Source organism: Euleptes europaea, chromosome 18 (assembly GCF_029931775.1).
Source record: "Euleptes europaea isolate rEulEur1 chromosome 18, rEulEur1.hap1, whole genome shotgun sequence".
Taxonomy (NCBI): Eukaryota; Metazoa; Chordata; class Lepidosauria; order Squamata; family Sphaerodactylidae; genus Euleptes; species Euleptes europaea.
Genome location: NC_079329.1, coordinates 14,853,925 through 14,872,568, shown reverse-complemented (window position 1 = coordinate 14,872,568; position 18,644 = coordinate 14,853,925). Strand labels below are relative to the sequence as shown.

General features: G+C 47.4%; 2 protein-coding genes across 2 annotated transcripts; both read right to left on the bottom strand.

Moving 5' to 3' along the window:
• Positions 1-924: 924 nt before the first annotated feature.
• LOC130489423 (sulfotransferase 1C2-like) lies at positions 925-6,216 on the bottom strand. The gene is made up of 7 exons (XM_056863144.1): positions 6,045-6,216; positions 5,590-5,718; positions 4,777-4,874; positions 3,797-3,923; positions 2,834-2,928; positions 2,228-2,408; positions 925-1,037 (listed from the first exon to the last, which is right to left on the bottom strand). Exons 1-7 carry the CDS (start codon positions 6,214-6,216, stop codon positions 925-927), a joined length of 915 nt encoding a protein of 304 aa, XP_056719122.1.
• Positions 6,217-8,186: 1,970 nt separating this feature from the next.
• Positions 8,187-14,157, bottom strand: LOC130489424 (sulfotransferase 1C2-like). The gene is made up of 7 exons (XM_056863145.1): positions 13,986-14,157; positions 13,744-13,866; positions 13,552-13,649; positions 12,153-12,279; positions 11,282-11,376; positions 10,196-10,376; positions 8,187-8,307 (listed from the first exon to the last, which is right to left on the bottom strand). Exons 1-7 carry the CDS (start codon positions 14,155-14,157, stop codon positions 8,195-8,197), a joined length of 909 nt encoding a protein of 302 aa, XP_056719123.1. The 3' UTR covers positions 8,187-8,194.
• Positions 14,158-18,644: the final 4,487 nt, after the last annotated feature.

The following is an 18,644-nucleotide window of genomic DNA, read 5'->3' as shown; positions in this document are numbered from 1 at the left end:
ACGGTGTGACTGAAGTTAAGCAGTTGCAGCCTCCTGTGGCCCCCATTTTGTGGCTGCGCCCATCACGCTGTGTCAGTGAACATGACTGATGATTTGGTGAGTGAGTAACTCTTGTATGCAGGAGGCTGAGAGACCATACAGGCTATGCAAGTGAGAGCCGGTGTGGTGTGGTGATTAAGAGCAGTGGACTCTAATCTGGAGAATCGGGTTTGATTCCCCCCTCCTCCACATGAGCGGCGGACTCTAATCTGGTGAACCGGGTTGGTTTCCCTGCTCCTACACATGAAGCCTGCTGGGTGACCTTAGGCTATTCACAGTTCTCTCCGAACTCTCTCAGCCCCACCTACCTCACAAGGTGTGGGGAGAGGAAGGGAAGGTAATTGTAAGCCGGTTTGAGACTACTGAGAAGGTAGAGAAAACTGGGTTTAAAAAACAATTCTTATTTTTCTTGAGCATCCCTGGATCCTAGTCAAAGCCTTCCCATTTTCACCACTGGAAAACTGTTGTTGTTTTTTTAATTGTTTCTAAAACCAGCACACCCTCTCAGAAACGAATAAAGAAGTCACAGTGTATGATATCTTGTGGCCCCATGTAGATGCCTCCCTGGTAGCAGAATTTTTGGAGGATAAAATGGCCATATGTATCACACTGAGCTCTTTGGACAGAAATGTATATCGCTTAAGAAACAGGTAGATTAAGAAATGGGCAACGAAATGGGACTAGTGAGCAGCACCCTTTGTTTCATTAAAATTAATTTGCAAATAATTTGCAAGCAAAACGTGATAAGTGTGAAAAGTCCGCATCCAAATGTTGACGCAGCTGGCCCTTGCTGGTGGCTTCATAACTCCTTTTATCCAGTGCTGGTGAAATCTATAGTCCCGGCACATTTGGGTGAAAGTTTCCTTGATGGACACAAAGATGAGCTTAGATTTGTGTGCGGAAGGCCAGGCCGCTGCCCCCCAGTTCCCGGGCACAGACTTTGTCTAGGTGTTTGCTCTGAACCACTGTGAAATGGTCCCTCCAGTCTCCCACAGTGCCTGCAAGAGGGGAAGACAAACCAAGAAAAAAAAAAGTCAGCAAATGTGTCTCCTGTCTTTGGCCTTTTGAGCAGGGGCGTTTCCCCGCAGTCACTCCACTGGCTGCTTCGGGTCTTTGTTTTGATTATGCATGTGTTTTGCCTGCATTTTCCAGATGCTGCTTTAGCCAGAATCTTCAAAATGCAGGCAAAACGTGCAGGGATAGTGAGGCGACCTCTGACAGGCGGAAAAGGCAAGCATAATCAAAAGGAAGCCCTGAAGCAGTCGGTGGGGTGACTGCGGGGAAATGTCCCTGCATAAAAGGCCTTTCTTTTCTGCTGTTCTAATTTGATGGATTTCAAACTTCCTGTCTTTGGAGAACCCTGTTCCTTGCAAGTTGGTCTGGAGAAACCACCCAGCAACATATGACATATGCCTTGCTGAGCCAGACAGGGCAGCTGAGCGCCACTCAAAAGTAATAACATTTGAATAAAATGAATGGATAGATAAATAATAAAATAGATAATAAATGAATAGATAAATAATAACCCCCAATATGCAACCTGCAACTATAAAGCAGAGGGAGAAGGCTTGGTCTCTACCTGTCCCTTCCCCGAAACCAAAGCTAATTAAGATACTCACAGCGTCTTATCAAAGTAAATGCTGAGAATCACTAAGCAAAAATCTTCACAAATAAAGCTCAAACCTGCTGAGGCAGCTATCTTGAGACAAAAAAAATTCCAAATCATCTGGTCCCCCCAAAAAAACTAAGTAAAAGAAAATAGTAATAAAGAAGGAAAAACTCTTTGGAGAGCAAGGCAAAACACCTCTGCCCAGATAAACGGAAATCGGAAGTCAACCATGGCCTTTTATGCAGGGACGTTTCCCAGCAGTCACTCCTGCCGACTGCTTTGGGACTTCCTGTTGATTATGCATGCCTTTTCCACCTGTCAGGGGTCGCCTCACTCTCCCTATGCGTTTTGCCCGCATTTTCTAGATTCTGGTTAAAGCAGCATCTGGAAAATGCGGGCAAAACGCATACATAATCATAGCCAGGGTGGGTTTGTTGAGGGTGCCACCCCAACCGGAGTACTGGTTTGATACACCTAGAAATGTGGCGGACAGACAGTGAGAATGCTTACTACAGCTGTACTAGTAGACCCTTCCACCCCTACTAGAATTGTGGCTGGAACCCAGCCTCTGGCCCCCACCTTTTCTCATGAAGGGCGACACAGATTGGTCCAAGATGAAAGACGGTATAGTGCTGTAATTAGTCATCGGGTTTGCTTTCATGCTCTCAAACGTTGTGTGCTGCACAATCTGGTTCACAAGCGGGTCTGGAAGCGTTACGCCTAGGAACTGGGCTACTTTCTGGATTTCCCGGTCTGGGGTCTAAGAAAAGAGATAAGACTGTTGACAGTGAGGATTGTGGCTTATGGAAGCAGGACCTCCCCACAAGGACATTTTGCTGCATTTTTAAGAACATAAGAACATAATAAAAGTCATGCTGGATCAGACCAAGGTCCATCAAGTCCAGCAGTGGCCAACCAGGTGCCTCTAGGAAGCCCACAAACAAGACAACTGCAGCAGCACCATCCTGCCTTATTTTCACAGCACCCAATATAATAGGCATGTTCCTCTGATCCTGGAGAGAATAGGTATGCATCGTGACTAGTATCCATTTTGTCCTCCTTACTTCATTTGCGTGCTTCTGTGAGAAGCTCATACCATCGAGAGTCATTGCTTAGAGTGTTTCTAGCAGCTGAGTCCTTGGCAGCGGAAAGGACTACCCTGAACGATGCATGTCAGCAGCTCACCTCTTTCATGTCTTCGTAAAAGAGATACAGAATTGGGTGATGGTCCTTGGCTTCCCACCAGCCACGGACATGGTCAAACCAAGAACCCCAGGCAACTGCAGAGAGACACAAGAGGTGGAGAGTGAACCGTGGCAGCTGGATTCCTACTGGATCCCTTGCTTAATATGGCTTGTATGTATAGCTGGAAAGAAAATAATGAAGAACTTTGCATTTCACCTAGTTGGTCCAATTCTTAAAATCAAAGCAGGATTTATGAACAAGCTAAGTAGACTAGAGTTTAGGGTTTTGGATTACGAGCATCCTCAAAATACAAAACAAAGCAAAAAAGCTAAAAAATACTCAATTGCCATTTGGGGTAATGCTTTGTCCTGCCTCGCCAACCTTCTGGAGTTCTTTCAGCAGGTTAGCAACCATGTGAATAAGAGGGGTCTGGTAGGCATTATATACTTGGACTTCCAGAAGGCTTTTGACAAGGTACCTCACCAAAGACTCCTGACTAAGCTTAACTGTCATGGGATAAGAGGGTGAATCCTTTTATGGATTAAAAATCAGTTAAGCAACAAGAAGCAGAGTGTAGGAATAAATTGACAGTTCTTGCAGTAGAAGGAAGTGAGCAGTGGGGTCCCACCAGGATCAGTACTGGGAAAAGTGCTATTAAATTAATTCATAAATTATTTGAAATTGGGGCTGAGCACTGTGGCAGCCGAGTTTGGAGAGGATACCAAATTATTCAGGATGGTGAAATCCAAAATAGATTGTGAAGAGCTACAGGAGGATGTCTCTTAAATTGGGTGAGGGGGCAACAATGTGGTAAATGAAGTTCAGTGTTGCCACCAAAATCTTCCTGGAGCTGGCAGTCCTATGTAATAACCTAGTACTCATGTTTCTCCCAGAAAGCTGGAGGTTGAACTGACGTAAACCACTGCCTCTTTCTCCTATTTTCGAGTTCCATTCTGTACTCACCCTTCCCAGCAATGAAATTATCTAGAAACTGGTCCCAATTTCCTGGTTCGGGCAACAGGTTGCCGATGCGATGGAAATGGAAATAGGAGACCGCGTTGTCCTTGGCGTTCCTGGCCACATAAATGATCTGTAGAAACCAGGCAAAAGAAAAGAGGAACCCAAGTTCTAAGTCCTTCACTCTTCCAAACTCCACTCAGCAAGATTACCTTCGCCATGTTGCAAGAAAAAAGATGAGGTTCAAAACATATCCAGAAGCCATAAGTTCTGACCCAGCTGGCCCACTTAGGCTTTCTGCCGTCCAGGTAGGGCCTGGAATTCTCCTTGAATTACAACTGGTCTTCGGACTAGAGAGATCAGTTTCCCTGGAGAAAGTAGAGTCTTCCCTTCAGAAGGTAGTCTCTACTGTCTTTTATGCATGTCTGTTTCCCTCGTTGTCAACCCTCCAAAGACTTCAGGTCTTTGTGTTGATTATGCATGCCATTTCCTACCGTCAGAGGTCGCCTCGCTTTCCCCCTGCACCTGCCCGCGTTTTGCCCTCGTTTTCAGAGCCCTGTTTTATCTCGAATTTGAAATGCAGGGGGAAAGCGAGGTGACCTCTGTCCGTCAGAAACGACATGCATAATCAACTAAGACCCAAAGTCATTGGAGGGGTGACAGTCAGTGGAACAGCCATGCATAAAAGGACCTACAGCATCACATCCCTGCAGAGTTCCTTCCCCTCCCCAAAATCTGCCCTCCCCAGGCTCCGCTCCCAAATGTTCAGGAATTTCCCAGTCTGAAATTGGCAACTCAAATTTGTGAGGGCCGGTAGTTTCAAGCCTGAATCATGGGCCAAATTATCCTCTCCGCATTCTCATAGGCAGTGTTTTTTTTATTATTATTAAGACTTTACATGTTGCAGACTAGAGCCCAGAACATTCGAACACAGGTCCTCGAACTGGGCCTTGGCTCACACTAAGCCCTCCTCTAGCTGCCCTTACCTTGCAGTTCTGTTCCCAGAAGGAAGGGGGAATGAGCTGAACCGGGAGGTGAGTTTTGAGCATGCGTGGAGAGGGCATTGCCTCTGCTTGGGCTACACCTGAAAGACAAGGGGGAGACATTCAGCCTTGCACTAAGAAACCCTTCAGCTCGTATTGTTAAGAGAAATTCTCTTAATTCCTCTTTACCCAGTTTTCCTCTGGAACCCAACAACCCATTTCTCTTCCTCTTTTTTAGGAATTAGGAAGCTGGTTTGGATCAGTTTGTTCAAAATTGAAATTTAACTTTTGAGTTTGCAGCAGAGTTTTATTCTACAGCTGCTCAGAAGGAGGCAGTGTTTTCCAAAATGCTCCTATTGTCCTGTTAGAGCGCCATCCTCTGGTGTGTAACATTGAAAGGGCAAGGGCTGAAATTAGGGTTGCCAATCTCCAAGTACTAGCTGGAGAACTGCTATTACAACTGGGCTCCAGCCAACAGAGATCAGTTCACCTGGAGAAAACAGCAATTGGCAATTGGGCTATATGACATTGCCCTTCCCCAAACCCCACCCTCCTCAGGCTCCGCCCCAAAAACCTCCCACCGGTGGTGAAGAGGGACCTGGCAACCCTAGCTGAAGTTACAAAATGGAGCACCATTTTGGTATAACAGAAAACGACAAAGAGATATCAAAGAGAAATTCCTTTTTTGAAAGAGAGTAAGTGGACTGAAGGGCTTTAAAAAGTGAATTTTGGAAAAAGCAATTCCACTCCCCGTACCTAGTCCACCTGCAGCCCACCCCCATACCTCTGCTCCCTGAAGAAAGACAACCTTCTTACCAGAGGGGAAGGGCTTTGGAAGGAACATGTCTATGAAGGGCATGCGGTCGTGCGTTGGGCCACGACCACATTGCCGTGGGTCTCCTCCATGACGAACCATGTCTACAATTTCCTGGATCCAAGTGGTCCCTAGAGGGGTGAGGAGGGGGAAGCACTCAGATACCAGAATGTTGTCAGGGACCCTTAATCTCCTGCCGCCCCTTGTTTATGTGCAATCAAGTCACAACCGACTTATGGCGACCCCTGCGAGAGGCTTTCAAGGCAAATGAGAAGCAGAGGTGGTTTGCCATTGCCTTCCTCTGCAGAGGCTTTTGGCGGTCTCCCATCCACGTGCCAACTCTGCTTAGCTTCCAAGATCTGCCAAGAGTGGGCTTCACCATACCCTCCACTCCAGCAGCCCAGTAGCCTACATCTTTGCAAAAAAAAAAACCTTCCTCTTCAGCAACTCCATTTACCTGCTTTAGGGTAAGTGCAGATGAGAAGATCATCGGGCCGAGCTTTGAAGCCCCATAAGTGACCCCATTCCTCTGCCATGGAGCTGACCAAAGGGACACCCTCGACCTCCATTAGCACAGAGCGCTTGATGGAATTGGGATCCAACGCTTCCAGCGCACCTCCAAGTTCCATCACCTGGCAGGACCGGAAAACAGAGAGATTATTATGTATGACACTTTAAACCTGACTTTCTCCAAAATTACGAATTCCTTGTGCCCCTGCTCCTGGCATCACCTATTAGCAGACCAAAGAGCATAACCACTCACCAGCGTCACTCTCCTTTGCGATGGTCAGAATTCCCTTTTCACCTCTTTCGCTTCTTAAGGTTCCCCTGTGACTCCGGAACCGCACAGGAAGCGTATGTTTCAAAGAAAGCAGCAGGAGGGTGTTTTTCAGGACAAAGTTTCTATCACACAAATCTTGGGCACGAAGCCAGAACCGTCCCATGTGGGCGTCACTGGCTAGATTTTATAACTGGGTAAAACCTCAGTGGGAGACCGGCTTTTTTGTTCAAGCAATATTTCGCTGCTAGAAAACTTTGATTTTTTTTTACACTACATGCTTTAATCCTTAAGTTTAAAGCAGGCCCCCTTGTAGAGAATCAAGGTGTACTGGGGGAGAGTTTAACCTTTGGCCCACCATATACCAAGATAACAAGGGCTGGGCAGGGCCTTTGGTTCAAATAAGAATGACCTCAGGACTGTAACCATTTGAGAACCAATGCAGCTAAGCGAGTGTAAATACATACATACATAAATAGAAGCAATAGTGGGAATTCTGTCCTCCTTGCATAGGGTTGCCAACCTCCAGGTACTCCACAAAAAAACGGAGCAACTTAGGCTACATAATTATGCTTAAGAAATTGTATCCCAAATATTTCAGAATTCATAAACAACCAACTTGGTGGAATTCTCACATGTGTACTTACTATGGGAGTTGTTTATGAATTTTGAAATATTTGGAATATAATTTCTTAAGCATAATTATATAGCCTAAATTGCTCAGTTTTTTGTGGAGAATAACAGTTTGTGCCACTATAGTTCCACCCCTTTGTGTTTTTTGATAACCTCCAGGTAGTAGCTAGAGATCTCCTGCTATTACGACTGATCTCCAGCCGATAGAGATCAGTTCCCCTGGAGAAAATGGCCGCTTTGGCAATTGGACTCTATGGCACTGAAGTCCCTCCCCTCCCCAAACCCCACCCTCCTCAGGCTCCAGCCCAAAAATCTCCAGGTATTTCCTGACCCAGGAACTTCCTCCAGTTACTACCTGGAGGAAGAAAATAGATTCCTTTGAAATGTGGTGTTGGAGGAGAGTGTTACGGATACTGTGGACTGCCAAAAAAACAAATCAGTGGGTTCTAGATCAAATCAAGCCTGAACTGACCCTAGAAGCTAAAATGACTCAACGGAGGCTGTCGTATTTTGGTCACGTCATGAGACGGCAAGAGTCACTGGAAAAGACTATAATGTACCTAAATTTTTCTAGTATATACAGATTTACCATGGGGGAAATTGGGCCCAATAAACCCGAACCCGAAATTTTCTGATTTTTTTGCTTTTGCATAGCCTTATTCCTAGGGTTGCCAACCTCCAGGTAATGAAGGAAGATCTCCTGCTGCTACAGCTGATCTCCAGCTGATAGAGATCAGTTCACCTGGAGAAAATGGCCGCTTTGGCAATTGAACTCTATGGCATTGAAGTCCCTCCCCTCCTCAAACCCCACCCTCCTCAGGCTCCGCCCCAGAAATCTCCCGCTGATAGCAAAGGGGGACCTGGCAACCCTACCTATACCCCACTCTTCCACATGAAGCCTGCTGGGTCTCTTGCCTTGAAAACCCTACAGGATTGCCATAAGTCGGCGGTGAGTTGACAGCACTTTCCACCACGGCCACTGAAAATGGGAACACTAGCAAGCAAGCCCCCTTTGTTTCATTAAAATTATTTTGCGAACGAAAACACCGAAGCGGTCAATTTAAAAAGGCCACACGCAAACTTTGATGCCGTTGGCCCTTGCTTATGGCTTCAAAACTTGTTTTATTCAATGCAGACTCAATCTATGATCCAGCCACGTGTGGGTGAACGTCTCCACGGTGAACAGAAAGATGTGCTTAGAGCTCTGTGCGGAAGGTCAGGCCGCTGCCCCCCAGTTCTCGGCCACAGACTTCGTCTAGGCGTTCACTCTGAGCCACTGTGAAGTTTTCCTTCCAGTCTCCCACATTGCCTGCAAGGGGTGAAGACAAACCGAGAAAAAAAGTCAGCAAATGTGTCTCCGGTCTTCCTTTCCTACTGTTCTAATTCGGTGAATTTCAAATTTTCCGTCTACCGAGAGCCTTGTTCTTTGCAAGCTAGTCTGGCATGGAATCCTGCTTGCGCTGCAGAGGATCCTGGGCAACATTCATGAACAAAAATCGTGTCCCTCATTAGAGGCATACCTTGTTTTATTGTGCTTCACTTTATTGCGCTTCGCAGATGTTGCGTTTTCGAGCAATTCTCTCGGTGCCATTTTCCTAACAGCAGGTTGCTCACCTCGTGTCTCTGTGTCACATTTTGGTAACTCTCGCAATATTTCAAACTTTTAAAATTATTATCACAGAACATTTTTTTAGACATAACGCTATTGCGCACTTAATAGACTACAGTATAGTGTAAACATAACTTTTATATGCACTGGGAAACCAAAAAATTCATATGATTCCCTTAATTGCAATATTCGCTTTATTGCAGTGGTCTGGAACCAAAGCTGCAATATCTCCAAGGTATGCTTGCATTGATTTTCTCGTTGTGGAACTTTTGCAAAGCTTCAGCCTGTGAGGTACCCCAAAATTCCCTACAATGATCTGAAAAAAAAAAACACTGTTCTAACCAGGCATGTTCCAAGATGGCTCGTGGTTTTTTGAACAGCCTCTAAGGTTGCCTTGGATACTGAGAAAGGGTTGCTTTGGCGGGGGAACACAGGATGGTCTTAGCGAATGGGCAATAGAGGCAGCTGCCCCAGGCCCCAAGCTGGGAGAGTCCCTAACTACCCCACACACCCTGAAGGAAGGGGGGGGGGAGAAGAGCAGCCTGCTGCCACCATTTAAGCCGGCCCCCATCTGTAGCTTGGGCAGTCGTCCCCAAGGAAGTCCCCCCAGTTTATTTATTTATTTTTCTATTTCTTCCCCGGCCAAAGCCAGGCTCAGGGCAGGTCGCGTCATTTAAAATGTACATAAACCATAAAAATTTAAACCAATAAAACAATAACATTTTAACTAAAATCAGGCAAGTCTCAAGGTGGTGCTCCAATTTCTACCGACTTGACCGAGTAGACAGACAGGCTACCCCTCAGATGGATTCCAGCATATAATACAGAAAGGGGGGGAAATATTTGCATGGGGCAAGGGACACTCGTTGCTTGGCCTAGGTGGGCGGTAGGGTTGCCAACCTCCAGGTACTAACTGGAGATCTCCCACTATTACAACTGATCTCCAGCCGATAGAGATCAGTTCACCTGGAGAAAAATGGCCGCTTTGGCCACTGGACTCTATGGCATTGAAGCCCCTCCCCTCCCAAACCCCGCCCTCCTCAGGCTCCGCCCCCAAAATCTCCAGGTGTTTCCCTACCTGGAGCTGGCAACCCTAGTGGGGGGCAGTGATTCTAGTGCCCTCATCCTGCCCAGAGACCCATAACCATTAAGATCCCCCCTGGGGAGGGAGCACTGAACCCTTTCTGCCCATGCCTCTACCATCTATGGTTTAAATAGCCCTTGCTCCTTCTGGAGCTTTGTGCAAGGGGGAAAAAAGAGAAGCACAAGTCTTACACCTTTAAATCAGGGAACAGGCACGGTTATAAGCCAGGATTTAAGATGTAGCAATAATTATAAACACCCCACTCCCCCAGAGCCTGTTCCCCACTGCAGTCTCCAAATTAAGTGTTTTAAAAAATTGCACCAGATCCTAATTATGGATCATTTATCTCATGTCTTGTTTGACCTTCTGGAGACAACATGACCAGAAGCGGTGGTTTTATCATAGTTTCTAGCGATTCCTAAAGAGGCATGATGTCACTTCCGGGTTTCCCTGGAAGTGAAGTCACGAAGTCGCCAACGGCGCTCCCTACGTCCCACCTCTCACCTTTCCTCATGAACGTCGACACGGCCGGATCCATAAGGGAAGTAGGTACGGTGCTGTAATTCGCCATTGGGTTGGCTTTCATGTTGGCAAATGTTGTGTGCTGCACAATCTTCTCCAGGAGTGGGCCTGGGAGCTCTACGTCCAGGAACTGGGCCACCTTCCGGATTTCCCGGGCTAGGTCCTAGCAAGGGAGAGAGACCAGATGGCTGATGTGGGAGGATTGCAACTTTTTCGAACTGGGACACTGACAACGTTCTTTTCCTTCTTCATTGGGGTACTGTAGCGAGGAACCCTCACAGGTATTGCTTGAAGCATGACCAGCGGAATACTTCCTTTGTGTGAGACGTCTTGTTGTCCCGACAATATTCCAATAATTCCAGGCACTCAGTAGTTATTCAGCAGATCCCAACCCCCTCATGTCCAGGTGGTTTCTCTTTACTCAGAGGCCTTCAGTGTTATCTGTGCCCCTCAAGGTCACTTTTCTGCATTGCTGTGCAAATTCTTAGAAACCTCCCCTACACACACACAGCTCCACTTTCCCAACTCCTGCCCGGTATTCAGGCTACAGATCAAGCAACCCAACCTTTTGATGTGGTTACCCCCGGGAGGTACGTGGGTGGACACGTACTAAGGCTGTCCTCAGCCTTCCGGGAACGCAGCTGCTGTTTAATGGCTGCTTAATGCCAACCATGTGCAAAGAAGGCTCTGTTATTCATCCTAATAGTCAAAAACTGCCTGTGTTGGAGGGGCCGTTTCTCAGTGGTAGAGCATCTGCTTGGCATGCAGAAGGTGCCAGGTTCAATCCCCAGCATCACCAGTTAAAGGGAGTAGGCAAGTAGGTGATGTGAAAGACCCCTGCCTGAGACCCTGGAGAGCCACTGCCAGGCTGAATAGACAATACTGACGTGGATGGACCAAGGGTCTGATTCAGTATAAGGCAGCTTCATGTGTTCATGTGTGTTCATGTGCACCAAAACAAATAAATTACTTTATACATCACGAGAGGCATTGAAACCAAACAATCCTGACACTTTGGAGCTGAAATCCATACCTTGGAGGGGGTCTGTTTGTACACCAGTTACTCACTTCTTTCATATCTTCATAAAACAGATACAGAATTGGGTGACGGTCCTTGGCTTCCCACCAGCCCCGAACATGGTCAAACCAAGAACCCCAGGCAACTGCAAAGAGACACGAGAGGTGGAGTGAACCGCGCTACCCTGATTTGCCCATGTCCTGACCCCAATAGCATGTGATTTTTCAGGACTGGAAGTACAATTGTGAAGAGATTCACAGGCTCACAAGTCTAACCCCCCACCCCAGGAGCCAGTGATTGAGAAGGGGTTTGGAGATGAGTGGGGTGTGACAGCATGGGAAAGCTGAACCCGAGAATGGAGTCGGCACAATCGGTGACTCCGGAATGAACAAGGATCAATTGTTTAATTCGGGCTAAAAGAGGAATGGGAAAATCCAGGTTGGTTCTGCATTGGAACAGCGTCAAGCGACAAAGCATTGGGATATCGTACATATTGAAAAAGTAGATCCTGGCTGAAACGGAATAAAGGAAGTTACAGCAACCGTGCATAAATAACCATAGTTGTTCCCCTCTTCACATTGTTCTTATATAGGGTTGCTAACTCCGGGCTGGGGAATTTCTGGAGATTTGGGGGTAGAGCCTGGTGACGGTGGAGTTTGGAGAGGGGAGGGACAGTAGGCTATAATGCCATAGAGTCCACCCTCCAAAGCAGCAATTTTCTCCAGGGGAACTGATCTTGGTCGTCTGGAGATCAGTTGTAATAGTGGGAGATCTCCAGGCCCCAACTGAAGGTTGACAACCCTGTATCTTACACCCATTCCTCCTTCCCTCCCAGGAATCCTGGCTGTCTACCCTTGACCAAAAAGGTACTTTGGTGCAGACTCTCTCTCTGTTCTACTTCCAGTTCAAGCATCCACTCACCGTTCCCAGTGATGAAATCCTCTAGAAATTGGTCCCAGGTCCCAGGTTCTGGCATTTCCTGGTCCATGCGGTGGAAGTGGAAATAGGAGACCGCATTGTCCTTGGCATTCCTGGCCACATAAATGATCTGCAGAAACAGAGCAGAAAGAAAAGAGAACCCAGCAGTCCTCATCACCTAGTCTTTCATTCGCTGACACTTCAGCCTGCAAGATTCTCTTCCTTTTGTGTTAATTCTAAAGGTAAAGGACCCCTGTGCAAGCACCGGGTCATTCCTGACCCATGGGGTGACGTCACATCCCGACGTTTCCTAGGCAGACTATGTTTACGGGGTGGTTTGCCAGTGCCTTCCCCAGTCATCTTCCCTTTACCCCCAGCAAGCAGAGTACTCATTTTACCGACCTCGGAAGGATGGAAGGCTGAGTCAACCTGGAGCCGGCTACCTGAAACCAACTTCCGTCGGGATCGAACTCAGGTCGTGAGCAGAGCTTTTGACTGCAGTACTGCAGCTTACCACTCTGCGCCATGGGACAGAGTGTTAATTCTAACAGAACTTAACTCCCCAACTTTTAAAAAATAAAAGTGCAAAGGACCAGGGTTTAGGAGACCCAGGTTCCGATCCCCACTTTGCCACGGAAGCATGTTTGGTGACCTTGGGCCAGTCACACACTCTCAGCCCCACCTATCTCACAGGATGACTGTTGTGAGAAAGAAGAAGAGTTGGTTTTTATACCCCACTTTTCTTTATCTTAAGGAGTCTCAAAGTACCTTGCAATCACAATCCCTTTCTCTCTCCACAACGGACACCTTGTGAGGTAGGTGGGGCTGAGAGAGTTCTGAGAGAACTGTGACTGGCCCAAGGTCACCCACCAGGCTTCACATGATTAGAGTCACCAGATTCACCAGATTAGAGTCCACTGCTCATGTGGAGGAGTGGGGAATCAAACCTAGTTCTCCAGATTAGAGTCCGCCGCTCATGTGGAGCAGTAGGGAATCAAACCCAGTTCACCAGATTAGAGCCCGTCGCTTATGTGGAGCAGTGGGGAGTCAAACCCAGTTCTCCAGACTAGAGTCCGTCGCTCATGTGGAGGAGTGGGGAATCAAACCCGGTTCACCAGATTAGAGTCCGCCGCTCTTAACCTCTACACCAAACCAGAGGAGGGTAGAATGATGTTGTAAGTCATTTTGGGTCCCCATTAGCGAGTAAAGCATGATACAGACATATAAATAAATAAATTCTGGTAACCTCAGACCTGGCCCAGTCAGCGAGGGCCTTCTGAATATCCTTAGAGCCATTTTCTTGGTTTATTAACAATTTGGCAAGCTGAAACAGCTCTCCGGTGAGCCTTGTCTGCTGTTAAATCATGCCCATTCGGTACTCTCTCAACTCTGTTGTCCTGACCTTGCATTTCTGTTCCCAGAAGGAAGGGGGCAGGAGCTGAACTGGGAGGTGAGTTTTGAGCGTGCGCGGAGAAGGCATCGCCTCTGCATCTTCCAGGCCTGAATCATCAGAAAGGAGCAAACGTTCAGCCTGGTGTGCAGAGATCTTCCACCTCCTCCGAATTCTGTAACCCCGAGGGACCCCCCTCCTCACCTGAGAGGACCTGATGAACAAGCTCTATGAAGGGTATTCGGTTATAGATAGGAGCCCGGGCACATTTCTGGAGGTCTCCTCCTGACTGAACCATCTCCACAATTTCCTGAAGCCAGGTGGTCCCTATTGGAGGAGAGAAGGAGTGCTGATGGAGATTCCATTATTTAGTCAGAGATCTTCCGTTTCCCCAACTCCATAACCCCACCCCCGTTTCCCCCAGACCCTTCTTTTCTCCAGCCCACCTGCTTTGGGGTAAGTGCAGATGAGAAGGTCATCAGGCCTGGCTTGAAAACCCCACAAGGGATCCCAGATTTCTAAAGTATTGCTGAACAAAGGGACTCCTTTAATGTCCGTTAGCGTTGAGCGCTGGATCGACTCGGGTTCCAAATCTTTCGCCCCAGAGCCACGATCCATTATCTGTCAGGGCAACGAAAAGGATATGAGAATCTGATGCCCCGTCCCATTCACAAACAGCGGTCACACCCTCTGCCGTGCTCTACTGATGCGGCCGTAAAAGGGCATGTCCAGCTACCGGCTTCACTCCTCTCCTGGACCCTCAGAATTCCTTTCTGGCGCTCTGTCTTTCTCGCGCTTCCTGAGATTTCTGCTTCGTTCAAGAAAAAAAAAGTCATAAGAAAATTAAGTTGACGATCAAATCTATTTCGTTAATAAATGACTGTAATATTGAACCTTATAAGGGGGTAGAATTATGCATTTTTTTAATGTCAAATATTGTTTAACCAACGGTTTCCCCTTTACCTTTTCTTTTTCCCTGTATCCTTATTTAATACTGAAAACTAATAAAAACATTTATAAAAAAAAGAAAGAAAGAAAATTGTGTGTGAGTAAACAGGGTGTGTTTTCCTTGTTCAGGATTCTCCCAGGCCGGAGCTGGGGGTTAAGCAGCAATTCCCTGGCAGGCCCCGGTATCATTTTTCTAAAGCATTAAGCCTCTGTGAGAACAAAGGCGCAAAGGTATTTTGTGACCGCCTCGCCCTGATTTCCTCCCCCTTTTGCCTTTAATCCCTCAGAGCATTTACTTTTGGGCCCAGGTGCCTCGGCAATCTGTTTTGATACAGTATGATTTTTGTCCCACTATATTCCATGATAACAAGGGCAGAGACTACATTTAGTGTCCTTGGATGGCTCAAAGCACAGTTAGGAACTTAGTGACCTTATTTACTAGTGGAACAGCAACCTCTCGGACCGATTAAAGCATGCAAAGTAGAAAAAAACTACTTGGGGGATCTTCCCTTCCCTTTCACAACTGTGTCAGTGTAGAAGAATCAGCTTTGGTTTTTATACCCCAATTTTCTCTATGGCGCAGAGTGGTAAGCTGCAGTACTGCCATCCAAGCACTGCTCACGACCTAAGTTCGATCCCGACGGAAGCTGGTTTCAGGTAGCCGGCTCAAGGTCGACTTGGGCTTCCAGCCTTCCGAGGTCGGTAAAAATGAGTACCCAGCTTGCTGGGGGTAAAGGGAAGATGACTGGGGAAGGCACTGGCAGACCACCCCGTAAACAAAGTCTTCCCAAAAAACATTGGGATGTAGTCATCACCCCATGGGTCAGGAATGACCACCGGTGCTTGCACAGGGGACCTTTACCTTTTTAAGAAGTCTCAAACCGGGTAACAATCCCCTTCCTCTCCCCACAACAGACACCTTGTGAGGTAGGAGGACTAAAAGAGTTCAGAGAGAACTGTGACTAACCCAAGGTCACCCAGTTGGCTTCATGTGGGGGAGTGGGGAAACCAACCCGGTTCTCCAGATGAGAGTCCACCGCTCTTAACCACTACACCACGCTATTGTGACTCTGAGCTAAGAATCAGGACATCTCTGATGGAAAGTAAGTTTGAAGGGACATTATGGAGAAAAGAGGGATGTTTGCTGAATAAGCAAACATGTTTACTTCAAAGCAAACGGAACAAAAGATCTTGCCCTTGGAGTGTGCCCGCTGTTAGATTTTTAGGCAGAATATGTCTGGAGTTCCTGTTTCAATTCTGCTTGCATCTCGGAGGAAAAGTACAAGGTGTTCATGCGGAACTGACCTGAGGTCAAAGAAAGCGTACGGGAGAAAGGGTGAAATACGGTTCCCCCTCACCTCCTTTCTGAGCTTTACGATGGAAGTATATGGCGTTTGTGAGGGTTATATAATGCTGTGTATGTGTTACACATTACTTTTCCTCCAAAGAAAACAGTACACATCTCAGCTGGGGTGAGGGGCAGTCAGTACTAAACACAGTTAGATCCTTCCAAGTCCTTGAAGTCAACGGGCGTTGAAGAATGTACCTCTGTTTAGAAATGCATTGTGAAGAACCCAACATTTCAGTTGCCCAGGAAACTGGGCAAGGGGCCACTGAGGTATACAGTGAGGGGAAAAAGTATTTGATCCCCTGCTAAATTTGCCCGTTTGCCCTCTGACGAAGAAATGACCAGTCCATAATTTTAATGGTAGGTTTATTGTAGCTGTTAGAGACAGAATAACAACGTAACAACGGCGTAGTGTGTTACCAACTGTTTTCATGGTGACTATGGTCCCAGCTGCCCTGAGATCATTGACAAGTTCCCCCCGTGTAGTTCTGGGCTGCTTCATCACCGTTCTCATGATCATTGCAACTCCACGAGATGAGATCTTGCATGGAGCCCCAGACCAAGGGAGGTTGACAGGGTTAGGGTTGTCACCTTCTCACCAAACTGCTTGGCCAGTCTTGTAGCCCAGTCCAGCCTTGTGCAGGTCTACAATCTTGTCCCTGACATCCTTGGACAGCTCTTTGGTCTTGGTCATGGTGGGTAGTTTGGAATCTGATGGATTGATTGCTTCTGTCGACAGCAGAACCCTAACCCTAACCCTAATCTGGCTGGTTGATAGGGGATCAAATGCTTATTTCATTCATTATAATGCACATTAACCTCTGACTTTTGTCTTCTGGGTTTCTGGAGGTTTTCCTGTTGTTATTCTGTCTCTCACAGCTACAATAAACCTACCATTAAAATTATGGACTGGTCATTTCTTCGTCAAAGGGCAAATGGGCAAATTTAGCAGGGATGAAATACTTTTTTCCCTCACTGTAATAGCAGTGTGTGTGTGCGCGCGCACGTGTGTATTTGTGTGTGTGTGTGTGTGTGTGTAAAGTGCCGTCAAGTCGCAGCCGACTCATTGCGACCCCTTATGGGGTTTTTAAGGCAAGAGACTAACAGAGGTGGTTTGCCATTGCTTTCCTCTGCATAGCAACCCTGGTATTCCTTGGTGGTCTCCCATCCAAATACTAACCAGGGCTGACCCTGCTTAGCTTCCGAGACCTAACGGGATCAGATCTGGCTAGCCGGGGCCATTCAGGTCAGGGTAATAGCAGCATACCTGTTCAAATCAAACATATTATATGTATTCTTCTTAACTGGGCAGGGAGCAAGAGGAATCTTTGTCTAGAGGACCATGGTGTTCCTCGGCAGTCCTGCATCTCAGTAATCCTTACCCACCACACTGAAGGTCACAATCATCCTGTGAAGGCTGGGAAGCCCTTCCCTTTTCCTTCTGATTGTACTCCTGGGAGGTCAGAAGAACCCGGCAGCAGCCCCAAATCTTTGCCCTTTCCCCTCACTCCCGAGGTTGCAGTTACAAACTGGATAGCCACCAACCGCCTCCAACGACTCTTAGGAGTACCTCCTGCTTAAGGTTGCCAGGTTCCTCTTCGCCACCTGCGGGAGGTTTTTGGGGTGGAGCCTGAGGAGGGAGGGGTTTGGAGAGGGGAGGGACTTCAATGCTATAGAGTCCAATTGCCAAAGCGGTCATTTTCTCCAAGGGAACTGATCTCTATCGGATGGAGATGAGTTGTAATAGCAGGAGATCTCCAGCTAGTACCTGGAGGTTGGCAACCCTACTCCTGCCAGATGGGGTCATATGTCTAACACTCTGTTCGTAGTTGCTGTGACCTGTGCTACTAGGGTTGCCAGCTCCAGATTAGGAAATACCTAGAGATTTTTGGGGCAGAGCCTAAGGAGGGTGGGGTTTGGGGAGGGGAGGGACTTCAGTGCTATAGATTCCAATTGCCAAAGCCTCTGTTTTCTCCAGGTGAACTGAGCTCTATCGGCTGGAGATCAGTTGTAATAGTCTAGATGTAACCAAATGGATCACTGAGTCTAGCTCTGACTACACCAGGGACGGGCGTAGGGTTGCCAATCCCCAGGTACTAGCTGGAGATCTCCTGCTATTACAACTGATCTCCAGCCGATAGAGATCAGTTCACCTGGAGAAAATGGCCGCTTTGGCAACCGGACTCTATGGCATTGAAGTCCCTCCCCTCCCCAAACCCTGCCCTCCTCAGGCTCCGCCCCAAAAACCTCCCGCCGGTGGCAAAGAGGGACCTAGAAACCCTAGATGGGTGCAGCTGATACACCAGCTGAACCTGGGCTAAAGTTGCAGTAAGTTAGAGTCCATCATTACCTTAGACCTCCAGGTTAGGATTCCCCTCCAATAGCTCCCAGTTCATAGACAGAATGGAGGCCCTTGGTGAAAGCTTAGACCATCATGGCTTATGTGTATCCAAAGAGCTGCCCTACATGGAAGAGGCACCTTGCCCCCGTCTCCAGAGTTTTTATAACCTCTGTGGCATAGTGCAGCGGCAACAAACAGCCAATTTCCTTTAACTTAATGGTTTATTTATTAACACTGAAACTTCAAGGCAGATAACATGGCTTGGAAAAGGAGATATAGCAATGTGTGTGTTGAGTGCCGTCAAGTCGCTTCCGACTCATGGCGACCCTATGAATGAAAGTCCTCCAAAATGTCCTATCTTTGACAGGCTTGCTCAGATCTTGCAAACTGAAGGCCGTGGCTTCCTTTATTGAGTCCATCCATCCCTTGTTGGGTCTTCCTCTTTTCCTGCTGCTGTAAGCTCCTGAC